General features: G+C 43.3%; 1 protein-coding gene across 1 annotated transcript in view; it reads right to left on the bottom strand.

The window, feature by feature from the left end:
• Positions 1-14,967, bottom strand: part of LOC122539482 (putative E3 ubiquitin-protein ligase HERC3) — a 55,307-nt gene that overhangs the window by 7,723 nt on the left and 32,617 nt on the right. Inside the window, exons 15-21 of the mRNA XM_043674360.2 lie at positions 14,806-14,868; positions 13,272-13,355; positions 12,237-12,347; positions 9,608-9,745; positions 6,325-6,491; positions 5,944-6,010; positions 1,916-2,001 (exon numbers count right to left, since the gene is read on the bottom strand). Coding sequence (XP_043530295.2) covers positions 1,916-2,001; positions 5,944-6,010; positions 6,325-6,491; positions 9,608-9,745; positions 12,237-12,347; positions 13,272-13,355; positions 14,806-14,868 — 716 coding nt within the window. The remainder of the gene's footprint in view (positions 1-1,915; positions 2,002-5,943; positions 6,011-6,324; positions 6,492-9,607; positions 9,746-12,236; positions 12,348-13,271; positions 13,356-14,805; positions 14,869-14,967) is intronic.

Genomic DNA, 14,967 nt, shown 5'->3' with positions numbered 1-14,967 from the left:
AATGCACGGTTATAAGGTAGGAGTATGGGTCTGGGTGAGTTGCTCTTTGGTGGGTCAGTGTGGACTTGTTGAGCTGAATGGCCTGTTTCTACACTGTAGGGATTATATTCAATATTAGTCAGTCACCAGTGTGGTTAATTAAATTTCGAACTAATCATAGAATCATATAACGCAGAAGTCCATAGTGTTGCTGTTGGCTCTTTGAAAATGCTATCTAAGTTTTTTTCCCAAATTCTTTTTTAAGCACATCAAATATAATGATATTGACTTCTCATGTTGTAGTAACAGTCATCTTTTTAGTCTTTGCCAATTAAACAGGAAAAACATCACTGAGTAATTCAGCCAGATCTGACTTTAAAGCAACAGTCTAATTTAACCTTCAGGAAGCCTTCGTAAAAAGGCTATTGGAGTATACATTTAGGAGAACTCTAATCAGTTGATGACCATCAGCAAAAACAGTTGGTTTCAACAATTCTAGAATCATTTGAGACAAACTGACCTATTGGAAAGTGCACATTGGTGAGAGTCACAGAATTGTTTCCAGCTGGCTTGCCTTCATGTAGATAGATGATAATTTGTTAGTTTTACTTAAAATATATTATAATAAATAATTTATAACATTAATTTGAAATGAATGGAAGGCAAGTCAGCTGTTATTCTACAACTAAAAAACAATCAATTAGACTGGAACCACAGAATCACGAGTCCATTTCGAGTAACCACAGTACAGAGAGGCGAGATTTACCTGGATATTGCCAGGACTGGAGAGCTTCCACTATGAGGAAAGATTAGATAAATTGGGGTCTTTGTGCAGTGTAAAGAAGTGGAGGTTTAATTGAGCTCTATGTCCTAAGCTCACTTGTGAAGATTGACTGCCCTTGGAAAATGATGATGAGAGTTTCTCTCTCCGAATACTAGGTTGACATCCAGCAGAGTGCACATGTCAAACGGGAATGGAGTGAATGCCAACACAAATTCATTAACTCCCATGTTACAACTAGTCATGAGGGAGAAGAGTCAGTCAGCAATTTGGCTCAGAGTACAGAGGCAACCCAGACTGACACTATGTCGATGTAAACACAATCAAAGAAATGAGCTGTAGCATGTTTAAAGAAGAGGTAAACTGATTGAGCATGTAATTGGAGGAGCTAATGACAACCATGAAACCAAACCACTGAGTAAGGCACATCCTTCAGGAGACTAGGGATATAATTGCATGTAAGTTGTATTATTGTGTTATGTATCTATGCATAAACTATACACAACACTGGATGCCATTCCACATGATTGCCTTTGGAAAATCTGCTCTACAGTCCAGATAACCCCATTTATGGAGTCATAGAGTCATACAGTACAGAAACAGACCACTCGGTCCAACTCATCTGCGCTGACCAGACATCCCAATCTAACCTAGTCCCATTTGGCCCATATCCCTTTAAACCCTTCCCATTTATATACCTATCCAGATGCCTTTTACATGTTGTAATTATACGAGCCTCCACCACTTCTTCTGGCAGCTGGTCCCAGATGCGTGAAAAGGTTGGCCCTTAGGTCCCTTTCAAATCTTGCTCCTCTCACCTTAAACATTTGTCTCTATTTTTGGATTCCCCCACCCTATGAAAAAGACCTTGCCTATTCACCGTATCCATGTCCCTCATGGTTTTATAAACCTCTATAAGGTCACCGCTCAGCCTCTGATGCTCCCACGAGAAATGCTCGAGCCTATACAGTCTCTCCCTGTAGCTCAAACCCTCCAGACCCAGCAACATCCTTATAAATCTTTTTTTCCCCTCTCAAGTTTCACAACATCCTTCCCACAGAAGGCTGGCCAGAATTGCAAATAAATGCCTCTCCAGTCAAATAGCAATTTAATTCAGTTATGATTGAATAACTTAAATTAATGAAGAGCATTTACCGATTATGCTTTTGAACAGGGGTATTGATGCCATCAGGAATGAGTTCCTGTAGAACTCTATTTCCTTCAGTTGTTTCCTCAGACACCTGAAAAAAAACACACAAAGTTTTTAGCATCAAACTTCATCACCTATTTATTCAACTACATGATTCACATAAATCCAATCCACTCATTTTTCAAGCATTGAGTTGTTTCTCCAGGTCAGGTTCTACCCTGGGATGTAGGGATGGAGTAGGAGCTGTCCTCTAGCACGCCAGTCTCTGCTGCACTTACTGCGGATAAAGGCTGAGAAAGTGCAGGATTCACTAGCCTCCATTTCCTCTGGGAGAAAGTGAGGTCTGCAGATGCTGGAGATCAAAGTTGAAACTTTATTGCTGGAACAGCACAGCAGGTCAGGCAGCATCCAGGGAACAGGAGATTCGACGTTTCGGGCACAGGCCCTTCTTCAGGAATGAGCAGAGAGTGTTCAGCAGGAGAAGATAAAAGGTAGGGAGGAGGGACTTGGAGGAGGGGCGTTGGAAATGTGATAGGTGGAAAGAGGTCAAGGTGAGGGTGATAGGTCGGAGTAGGATGGAGGCGGAGAGGTCAAGAAGAAGACTGCAGGTCAGGAAGGCGGTGCCGGGCTGGAGGGATTCGGCTGAGACAAGGTGGGGGGAGGGGGGATGAAGAAACTGGTGAAGTCCAAGTTCATCCCCTGTGGTTGGAGGGTTCCCAGTCGGAAGATAAGACGCTCCTCCTCCAACTGTCGCGTTGTTGTGGTTTGGCGGTGGATGAGTCCAATGACCTGCATATCCTCGGTGGAGTGGGAGGGGGAGTTGAAATGCTGTGCTACAGGGTGGTTGGGTTGGTTCGTCCGGGTGGCCCAGAGGTGCTCTCTGAATCGCTCCGCAAGTAGGCGGCCTGTCTCCCCAATATAGAGGAGGCCACACCGGCTGCAGCGGATGCAGTAGATGATGTGGGTGGAGGTGCAGGTGAATCTGTGGCGGATATGGAAGTTTCCTTCCTCTACTACAAACCAACCGACTCCCACAGCTACCTGGACTACACCTCCTCCCATCCTGCCCCCTGTAAAAACGCCATCCCATTCTCCCAATTCCTTCGTCTCCGCCGCATCTGCTCCCAGGAGGACCAGTTCAAAATACATACAACACAGATGGCCTCCTTCTTCAAGGACCACAATTTCCCCCCCGACGTGGTCGACGGTGCCCTCCACCGCATCTCCTCCACTTCCCGCTCCTCCGCCCTTGAGCCCCGCCCCTCCAACCGCCACCAGGACAGAACCCCACTGGTCCTCACCTACCACCCCACCAATCTCCATGTACAGCGCATCATCCGCCGTCACTTCCGCCACCTCCAAACAGACCCCAGCACCAAGGATATATTTCCCTCCCCTCCCCTATCAGCTTTCCGTAGAGACCACTCCCTCCGCGACTCCCTTGTCAGATCCACACCCCCCACCGACCCAACCTCCACTCCCGGCACCTTCCCTTGCAACCGCAGGAGGTGCAACACTTGCGCCCACACCTCCCCCCTCACTTCTCTCCAAGGCCCCAAAGGAAACTTCCATATCCGCCACAGATTCACCTGCACCTCCACCCACATCATCTACTGCATCCGCTGCAGCCGGTGTGGCCTCCTCTATATTGGGGAGACAGGCCGCCTACTTGCGGAGCGATTCAGAGAGCACCTCTGGGCCACCCGGACGAACCAACCCAACCACCCTGTAGCACAGCATTTCAACTCCCCCTCCCACTCCACCGAGGATATGCAGGTCATTGGACTCATCCACCGCCAAACCACAACAACGCGACGGTCGGAGGAGGAGCGTCTTATCTTCCGACTGGGAACCCTCCAACCACAGGGGATGAACTTGGACTTCACCAGTTTCTTCATCCCCCCTCCCCCCACCTTGTCTCAGCCGAATCCCTCCAGCCCGGCACCGCCTTCCTGACCTGCAGTCTTCTTCTTGACCTCTCCGCCTCCATCCTACTCCGACCTATCACCCTCACCTTGACCTCTTTCCACCTATCACATTTCCAACGCCCCTCCTCCAAGTCCCTCCTCCCTACCTTTTATCTTCTCCTGCTGAACACTCTCTGCTCATTCCTGAAGAAGGGCCTGTGCCCGAAACGTCGAATCTCCTGTTCCCTGGATGCTGCCTGACCTGCTGTGCTGTTCCAGCAATAAAGTTTCAACCTCCATTTCCTCTGGCCCTCTTAGCAAGCTGGGATTTCTGTTTCGCCACTCCTCTTCGAACGCTGCTCCAGACTTACAGCTTTCAAAGGTTCCTACCGATGATCACCATCTCTACATCAAGCTGGTATATGCTCTTGGAGCAGTCAGGTGGACATCCAGTAGGTTGGGACCCAGTAACCAATTCGCCATTTGGAAGGTCTTTAGGTATACATCCATTGGGTGAACATGGCCAAATCATTACAGGTCTTCCCTTATGTAACATTTGCAAAAGATCAACAGAATTCTCATTTACTGTAAACTGAACTTCCATCACTGCAGGTAGACTTAAGTTCATTCCCCTGAAGTTTAGTTACCACAAAATTGAAAATGTGTTGCTGGAAAAGCGCAGCAGGTCAGGCAGCATCCAAGGAGCAGGAGAATCGACATTTCGGGCATGAGCTTCTTCAGGAAGGGCTCATGCCCAAAACGTCGATTCTCCTGCTCCTTGGATGCTGCCTGACCTGCTGCGCTTTTCCAGCAACACATTTTCAGCTCTGATCTCCAGCATCTGCAGTCCTCACTTTCTTCTTACCACAAAATTGGCCACATTGAGTCAAATTGTTTTGATAAAGAGTATCGTTGAATCAGATATGATCTTGGCACTGCCATAAATGGGGCTGAATGGCCTCCACCGAGCTGCAAATTGCTACAATTTTGTGTTCTAAGCTCACTCGGGAAGAGTGACTACCCTTGGAAAATGGTGATGAGAGTCTCACTCTCGGAATACTGGGTTGACATCCACAGTAGTACACACATCCAATGGGAATGGAGTGAATGCTAACCCAAATTCATCAATCACCATAGCCATGAGGGAGATGAGTCAGACAAGCAATTTGGGCACATTATAGGATTTTCATTATGGAAATAATGCAGACCGACAATAATTAGACATAAACGCTGTCAAAGAAATGAGCTGTCACGTGTTTAAAGAACAGGAAGACTGACTGAGCACATAATTGGAAGAGCTAATGACAATTACAAAACAATACCATTGAGCAAGGCATGTCCTTCAGGAGACAAGGGTTATAATTGCATGTAATATCTATTTCCAAGCTTCCCATATCATCCCCACACTAACAACCGCCAACTACACAATCAGCAAAGCATTTGAGGGAAATTCGCTTCTGGTGTGCATGAGCTGTTGGTGGATTCATTATAGGGTGCTAAACAACAAAGACCCACCCCACCCATACCCCCACCAAGTCTCCAAAGCCCCCCACCCCCTTCAGCCCTTCAGATACAGTGGAGTTTAGATGAATGAATGGCAACATTATTGAAGCATATAAGACACTTAGGGGTATGACAGGGTAGATGCTGAGAGGTTGTTTCCTCTGGTGGGAGAGTACAGGACCAGAGGGCATAGTCTCAGAGTAAGAGGTCACCCAGTTAGGACAAAGATGAGGCTAGTGAATCTTTCTCAGAGGGTGGTGAATCTGTGGAATTCTTTACTGCAGAGGGCTCTGGATGCTGGGTCATATTCAAGGCTGAGACAGATAGATTTTTAATGAGTAAAGGAATCAGGGGTTATTAGGATAAAGCAGCAAGTGGAGTTGAGGATTATTACATCAGCAATTACCACATTGAATAAAGACTTGATGGGTTGAATGGTCTACTTCTGCTCTCATGGCTCATTGTCTTATGGATTGGAGTGCAGATTGGAATGGGCATTACTTGCACATTGTCTATTCTGAGTGGCATGCTCAAGTTCCTTCGTGCACTCCAGTGTGCATTGGTAGTCTTTCGGTTTTACTGTAGATTGAAAGTAAACTGATGTAGTATAGGAATAGACTTACAGTAAAATCCAGGCACAGCATTTCTTCAATATCATCATGCTCATAATCAAGGACCTCTTGGAGTGAACTGTATTACCGAGAAAAAGCATAGAAATTCAAAGTTAGTAAGTTTTGTCAATGTCTTGCCAATTTCAACGTAAGATTTGTGTGAGGCTATGAAGTTAATTGCAAATTGTTAATTTTCACTGATCAGAAAGCACTGATCAAAATAGATTGCAAACTTAATATTTTAAGTGATATCGTTCTGATTGTGGTATTTTGAATTAATCTTACTTTTCCCCAGGATATTGAACCAAGGATGAGATGTGTAGTGACAGGAAGGAACAGCATTAAAGGTTTGATAATTTGGTGGAGTGTGATGAAATGTTTGGTCTCACTCACTTTCCTTCTGTTGGTGAGAGTTCCTTCAGATCCTCCAAACCTGGTGGCACGTGGAGCAACTTTTTGTATAAAGCCAATGGGAAGTTGAAATTGCAGATTAAACAATTGGATACAGCAAATCCACAGAGAATTCCCATCAGATGAAATGCAAGATCCATTTCTGGTTCCTGTGTGTAATACAAAAAGGCAAGAAATGATAAAAGCATTCTTTGCAAAGTCTTCACAGTACTTTCAAACAAAGAAGTGGACCTTGCAGTCAAGATTGAGTGGGTCCATGCCCTTCTGGGCATCTTCAGAGGCAATGTGAGTGCTCACAGAATCCAACTTGTCCACACTAACAAGACATCCCAATCTGATCTAGTCCCATTTTCCAGCATTTAGCCCATATCCTGCTAAATCCTTCCTATTCATATACCCATCCTGATGCCTTTTAAATGTTGTAATTGCACCTGCATCGACCAATCAGGTATGAAGAGCTGACCAGCGAATCACGAGGCTTAATGTTGCAGAATAGACAATAGACAATAGGTGCAGGAGTAGGCCATTCTGCCCTTCGAGCCTGCACCACCATTCAATATGATCATGGCTGATCATCCTTAATCAGTATCCTGTTCCTGCCTTATCTCCATAACCCTTGATTCCACAATCCTTGAGAGCTCTATCCAACTCTTTCTTAAATGAATCCAGAGACTGGGCCTCCACTGCCCTCTGGGGCAGAGCATTCCACACAGTCACCACTCTCTGGGTGAAGAAGTTTCTCCTCATCTCTGTCCTAAATGGTCTACCCCGTATTTTTAAGCTGTGCCCTCTGGTTCGGCACTCACCCATCAGTGGAAACATGTTTCCTGCCTCCAGAGTGTCCAATCCTTTAATAATCTTATATGTCTCAATCATATCCCCTCTCAGTCTTCTAAACTCAAGGGTATACCAGCCCAGTCACTCCAGTCTTTCAGTGTAAGGTAATCCCGTCATTCCAGGAATTGACCTCGTGAACCTACGCGGCACTCCCTCAATAGCCAGAATGTCTTTCCTCAAATTTGGAGACCAGAGCTGCATACAGTACTCCAGGTGTGGTCTCACCAGGGCCTTGTACAGCTGCAGAAGAACCTCTTTGCTTCTATACTCAATCCCTCTTGTTATGAAGGCCAGCATGCTATTAGCCTTCTTCACTACCTGCTGTACCTGCATGCTTACCTTCATTGACTGGTTACAAGAACACCCAGATCTCTCTGTACTGCCCCTTTACCTAAATTGATCCCATTTAGGTAGTAATCTGCCTTCCTGTTCTTGCCACCAAAGTGGATAACCATACATTTATCCACATTAAACTGTATCTGCCATGCATCTGACCACTCACCTAACTTGTCCAGGTCACCCTGTAATCTCCTAACATCCTCATCACATTTCACCCTGCCACCCAGCTTAGTACCATCAGAAGCTTAGTATCATAGAAGCCGCTGGTCCATCAGAGGCTATCAGCGCCTGGGGTCTTAGAGATTGTTGCTGGAGGTCTAGGCTTCGGGGAATTCAGTGGTGAGAAGGTGGGTCATTTCCGTTCAGGTCTCGCTGGGAGGGGGAAATGCAGGGGTGGGGAGAGGCTGGTCAACAGGCTTGGAGCCAAGGAACAGGAGATGGCTTTTGGTGGCCACTGCCTGGCAGGGGATTACAGCAAATGAAGACCTAGCATGCAGCCCTGACTTCCCTATTGGGAAACAATCTGCTTTTCCTGCCTGCCATGAAGAAAATAATCAGGCTGATTGTGAGCTGAGGCTTTAAGTTGCACATTATTTAAGGCTCCTAATAGATGGTGACTTTAGAAAGTCCCCAGTTGAACTTCTTGCCCAGCACTTCATTTCTGAGGTGGTACAATGGCAATGAGTATGTCTCCAGGGCCAACTCACCCAATTATTTGCCCTTTGCACCACCATCCTTGTTGTCTCCAGGGAAGGGTAATTGCACTTTGAGCTGGATGATGTGCTCATAGATAGCAGCCTCACCTGTTGGAAGAGCTTGCTAGAAATCTGGATATAATGCCCACATAACTTTCCAATGATTTATCTGAATAACAAAGCTTCTGCAGACTATTGTGATATGCTCTCGATGGGGAGGGATCTTTCTAGGGAGCACAAAATTTGCAAGTCAGTCTTCATAACACAACTACTGCTGATTTTAAATCTAGAATGGGCCAATGTTATGCAATTTACTTTTTTTTTTTACAGAAAATGTTTTGTACACAACACTGATCTGGTGCAAGAAATAGCATCATACTCGCATAGTCTCTCAGGGATCCATAAGGTCATCTTTTTTGCAGTTAACAAACCAACGTACTCTCATAAAGAAACAGCCATGGAATTCCTCAACCACTTTTACTTTTGCAACTAAATATTTTATTTCTTAACAATCTATCTCTGAAATACAAACTCCGGTACCCACTGATTATAGGCATTTATACAGTTTCCAACGGGAAACTTAATGGCAGATTCTGGTGACACAGAGACTTAGAATCATAAAGCATGGAAACAGACTCTTTGGTCCAATTGTCCACACTAACAGGACATCCCAATCTGATCTAGTCCCATCTGCCAGCATTTAGCCCATATCCTGCTAAATCCTTCCTCTTCATTTATCCATCCAGATGCCTTTTAAATGTTGCAATTGTACCTGCATCCACCACTTCCTCTGGCATCTTGTTCTATACACACACCACCCTTCTCATAAAAACATTACCCCTCAGGTCCTTTCTAAATCTTTCCCCTCTCACCTTAAACCTATGCCCTCTCGTATTTAATTCTTCCACCCTAGGGAAAAAGACCTTGGCTCTTTACCCTATCCATGTCCCTCACGATTTTATAAACTTATATAAGGTCACCCTTCAGCCTCTGACACTCCAGGAAAAAAAGCCCCAGACCATTCAGCCTTTCCCCATAACTCTGACCCTCCAGTCCTGGCAATGTCCTTGTAAATCTTCTCTGCGCCTTCTCAAGTTTTAACAACATCTTTCCTATAGAAGAATTGAGCGCAGTATTCTAAAACTGTATAATGTGGCAAATTGTTCAAATACCAGCAGCAAACAGGATATACTGGTTACCAACTGGTAGAATTGTTGAACCAACAGCCTCTTATTCACTTTTTTCTTAAATATTAACAGTTTCAGGGTATCAGTGTTCTGGTCCTCAACATCGTGTCGACTAAAATCCACTATTCCTGAGTGCTAGAAGTACAAAAGGAGTGGAGGAAGTTCTGATGCACATCTTTACAGGTCATGAGGTATAATAAGCCTTACCTCATTGGAAAACCAAAGCAGTCCAGAATCTTCGGAGCGTTGAAATATCCCTCTGCTGCCATATAGTTCCCGACTAAGAAGGGTGAAGAATTCCTGCGTTACCCCTTTGCCATAACATGATTCACCCTCAAATACAACCTGAAATAGCAGCAGCATCAAGAGTAAACATTAACACACTCCAAAATATTTGGGAATATTTGTCTTTTTACATCCAATGGTGTTCTCTTTCCCTTTGTATACATCATTGTTCAATGTTACAACTTATGTTATTGCCGTTAAAAATGCCAAAATATGATAGGATAAATAGACAGATCTTTTGCGTGGGGTGGGGATCCCAGAACTAGAGGGCATAGGTTTAGGGTGAGAGGGTGAAAATTTAAATGGGGCCGAAGGGGCAATGTTTTCATGCAGAGGGTGGTGCCAGAGGAAGTGGTGGAGGCTGGTACAATTACAACATTTAAAAGGCATCTGGATGGGTATGTGAATAAGAAGGGTTGAGAGGTATATGTGCCAAGTGCTGGCAAATGGGACTAGATTAGTTTAGGATATCTGCTCGCATGGACAAGTTGGACCGAAGGGTCTGTTTTTGTGCTGTACATTTCTATGACTCTATGACTTGAAACAAAAACAAAAATTGCTGGAGAAACTCAGCATGTCTGACAGCATCTTTGGAGAAAGTGAGGACTGCAGATGTTGGAGATCAAAGTCACAAGTGTGGCGCTGGAAAGACACAGCTGGTCAGGCAGCATCCACAGAGCGGGAGAGTTGATGTTTCGAGCAGGAACTCTTCATGAGGAATTCCTGGTGAAGAGTTTATGCTGAAAATGTCGACTCTCCTGCTCCTCGGATGCTGCCTAACCGGCTGTGCTTTTACAGTGCCACACTTTTTGACCCAGCATCTTTGGAGAGAAAGCAGAGTTAATGTTTCAGGACTAGGCAGCTGAAAAGGGGGATGGGGTGGGGGGAGGGAGGGCAGCAAGATGGGAGTGAAGAGGAAAGAAGGGTCCTGTCTGCAAGAGTCCTGTGGGGGAAGAACAAAACTGAAAGAGGTTTAGGGTTTTAGAGTGAAGGAGGCAGCAATATTAAGGAAGAGGGATGCCACAGTGTGGTTGGAGAGGAAGGTAAAACACAAAGCAAACAGCTTTATAATTGTTGGCAAAATGAATACTTGGTTAACTGAGAAAACATGAAATGACAGAGATCATGCATTCATTACAAATGAATGTTGCCAACTTTATGCATATGTGATGGAAACACATCAGCTGTGTTCTTACCAAACTGGGGATGATGTGATTAGGGTAACGGTTTTTCATATGTAGAAGCGTGTTGTCAATTATTTTGTAAGGAAAACTTTTGATGCTAAATTCTGATTCCTGTTGTATATCAATTCAAATACAGTGGTATTATGTGTGTTAATGGTTTGCTTGTGTGTCATAGCTTTAGGTTTATTGGAGAGTTGATTATTATTGAGGATAGTGATGAATTCTTCTAATTCTATTTTTGGGCAAGTCCAAATACCTCAAATGACAACAAGATATTGTTACTACATGACTGCAGCACCTGATAAATGTGTTAGTGACAGTGTAAAAGTAGACATTAAAAATCAGAAAGACAGCTCTCCAGAAAATATCAAGTTTTTGAAAAGAATAACATTTTGACCCTGGTAGGAGTAGACTAGGGACTCTATGAATTGAGATTAATTACTGTTCTAATCTGCAGAGGATGTTTGCCTTGTTTAAGGCAGAACTTACATCTGCTCTCAACAGCATCATCTGTATCACCTGGCACATGGCACATGGCATATGGCTGGAGGAGGAGGGGGGGGTTTGTGGGTTGACAGCCTCTGGGAGCAGATCATTCTTCAATTATCCAGCATTCCATAAACCAAATTTCCGATTAAATGAACAAGATCGCAAGGTCCCGATGTGTGGCTGACTATGTTATCCAGCATCGATTAACCAAATATGCCCGCCCATGTCCTTCGGATAATCGAGGTTCCTCTGTATATTTCTCAGTGTCCCATATTCTGAACTAACAATAAATGGACCAAATCTAATAACTATATAAATGTAAGTAAAGAAAGTATAATTGTATAGCAGAGACAGAAGTGCATCTGTGTACCCTGAGGTATAATTGTCCCCTCGTCCTCTAACCCCACTTCACTTAAGAGCATAGTAGGTTTCGGTGCAATACTTTGGGAGACCAATTGATTGTGCATTAAAAATCCTTGACAAAGTCTACAAAATGTTACTTTCTGCTGTCACTTTTTGAAATACTTTTGCATCACCTTTTCAGTTCAATGTGGGATTTTAAATAACGCTGCCAAATTACAATCATACTTCCCTGCCCAGTCACCCGACTGACTGAAATAGCCTCCAAACCCCTGAGACTATACTGTGGAAAATGAGCTTTGCCATGCTGTCATAAGTTTTGCCAGAACTCTGGTTAAAAATGAAGGTTTTAAAATGGGATCTGAATTATATTGTTTCACTGTGTGTACAATTCCAATAGACATCAATTAATGTGCAAAATCTATTTTCATGTAGTCATTGATAGCTGGTGATTACATAGAAAAAATATTTCACATTTGAAAGATATTTGAAGCGTTCATCAATGACCCAGTTTGTACCTCAAGTACTGCACAATAAGCAGCTGATCTGATTGACTTTATGCCTTTCAGCGCACTCTGCAGAATCGCTTTCCTTGAAACCTGCAGATGGATCGGTTCTTTTGGGTTTGCCTGAAAGAAAGAAAGACATAGGTTTATGAAGCACTTTTCAGGACCATCATTCTATGGAAGTACTTTGCAGAGAATGTAGATTTTTTTTTTGAAGTATCATTACTATGCAATGCAGGAAACGTGAAAGCCAATTTGCACATTTAATGTGTTTCAGTGTGTTACACAATGGTAGACTTTGGCCCTTCCTGATGAAGGGCTTTTGCCCAAAATGTCGATTTGCCCGCTCCTTGGATGCTGCCTGACCTGCTGTGCTTTTCCAGCACCACTCTAATCTTGACTCTAATCTCCAGCATCTGCAGTACCCACTTCTGCCTTTCGCCAGAATGACCAAGTCTAAGTCAAACAGTGCCATGGGATATTTATATTGACGTGGTATCTTTTTGAGCACTCAAAGTACATATGCACTAGCATGAGAATTTCGGATAGCTGATTTTCTATAGTATAGGCTCAGGGGTTTGGAGGCAGGAGCGAGGAAGTGTAATTGCAATTGTATAAATTGATTTCAATGACTGTATAGACTGGGATTTATAATTGAAATGTTGACGTAATAGTGTAACAAAAAAAGTGACAGCAGGAAGTAAGACTTTGCAGACTTAGTTTAATATTTTTAATGCATGATCAATGGATCCCCCAAAGTACTGGACCTAAACCAATGTCCTTCCATTAACCCTGCATGCTCTGATGATAGTGGCATGAGAGGACACCAGCGAGATCAATCTCAATTTAACTGCAAGACAGGCAATTGACAATAAGCTGAGTGCCAAAGTTAGCTAACAGTGAGAGCTTCTTCCAATACAGTTTGTGTTATAACCAAGGCCTTTGGTGTGCTGCTATATTGGAATGAGCTTCAGTCTGTATGTTAAATATAGGCATTTAATCATTAGGCTACATTTCTACAAAATGCAATGTAATACATAGCATTACCAATAGCATGAATTCCAAATTCAATGCTTGCAGCTTCGTTTCCATATCAAAGATGCAAGGATATGCAAATAATTGCCGTTGTATCTATGGAAAAAGCACATTATGGATGTTAATCAGAACCAGATATGTGTGCTTTATAAACATGTTTCGAGAAAATAATGAATGATTCCCATCTGAAAAGTTTCACCCTATTTTGAATTTCTACTGACATTGTCTTACTGCTCCAATTCACCAATTATCTATGAATGCGGGATAATGTGAATCTTAGATCATTTTGTAAATGCTGTGAATAGTTGTAAGCAAATGTATTTTAATGATAAACTAGAGGGATCATGTGTCAAATTCTTCAGTTTTGGGAAACCCAAGTAAAATTTGGGAAATGTGGTCTGTTGAGGGTTGAAGTTACTGCTGTGAAAACAAAATTGACAAAAATAGGATGTATCAGAAATCAGGGCAGGAATTTTGGATTCAAGGGCCTGATGTTAGTTTGGATGTCTGGTGTCTCCATGGCTGTGAAAGTCCAGGCAATTAAGTCATTTTTGTTACAGAAGGAGACCATTCATTGTGTCAAGTGTGTACCAGTTCTCCATACAGCAAAGCAATCAGCCCCAATCCCCAGCTCTATGACTATGAGCTTATTTCCAAATTCACAAACAATTCACTTTTCAAGTCATTGTTTGTGATTGCTTCTACCACCCTTATTAACAGTAGGTTCTTAATTTTAAATCTGAGATAAGATACATTTTTGTTAAGCAAAGGTATTAAGGGGTAGGGGGTCAAAGGCAGATCTTTGGAAGTTACACCACAGAACAGCCATGGGTCTCATTGAATAGTGGATCAGGTTTGGGGGGCTGAATGCCCTACTTCTATTCCTTTGATCCTACATTCCTAAAGGTTCCAGGACATTATCACATAGAGTCATAAAGTCATAGAGATGTACTGCATGGAAACAGACCCTTCGGTATGCAAAATTCTTCCTCACATTTCCTCAGCATCTCTTGTCCAGTTCTATCAATCTGTATCCTTTAGTCCTGGCACCAACAGCTAATGGGAATGGCTTTGATTTGTTGATGTTATCTAAACCTGTCTTAATCTTGTACAGATTTATCAAGACACCCCTTAATCTCCTCTGCTCCAAGGAGAATGATTTCCCTAGTTTCCCCAACCTCATTCTGTCACCAAAATCCCTCATCCCTGGAACCATTCTGTTAAATCTCCACTATACCTTTGCAAGGAACTTTCATGTCCTTCCCAAATCTCTCAGTTATGGATGTAAACTTCACTGAAATGAAGTTAGAATTCTCAGTAGGCTCACTGTGAGGAAGTAAAAAGCAAGGCCCAAGCTAAGGGCTCCACAGAACTAAATCAGAAGAAGAAGCCCACACCTTCTCATGGTTAGGTTTAGTGTGGCTTCACAGCAGGCCTCCTGACTTCTCCAGACCCCCAAATTGTTTTCATGGAACAGGGAGGAAATTTAAAAAAAAACAAAACGATCATTATTCACAAAAACAAACATGCAACACAGACAACTTACTCCAAGAAGTGCTGAGAAATATTGCTGAATCTTCAATTCTGAACATGCATAGCCATTCATTAACTGTGAAGAAAACACAAAGCCCACATCACAGATCAGATTTACTTCAGAACGTACAGAAAGCAAACAAGTATTTTATTTCTACAAACATATTGGTTTTGC

Source organism: Chiloscyllium plagiosum, unplaced genomic scaffold, assembly GCF_037043375.1.
Source record: "Chiloscyllium plagiosum isolate Xiang-an unplaced genomic scaffold, Cpla_swu_hap1 HiC_scaffold_36, whole genome shotgun sequence".
Classification (NCBI taxonomy): domain Eukaryota; kingdom Metazoa; phylum Chordata; class Chondrichthyes; order Orectolobiformes; family Hemiscylliidae; genus Chiloscyllium; species Chiloscyllium plagiosum.
The sequence above is the reverse complement of the archived record's forward strand: the minus strand, read 5'-3'. Positions and strand labels throughout refer to the sequence as shown.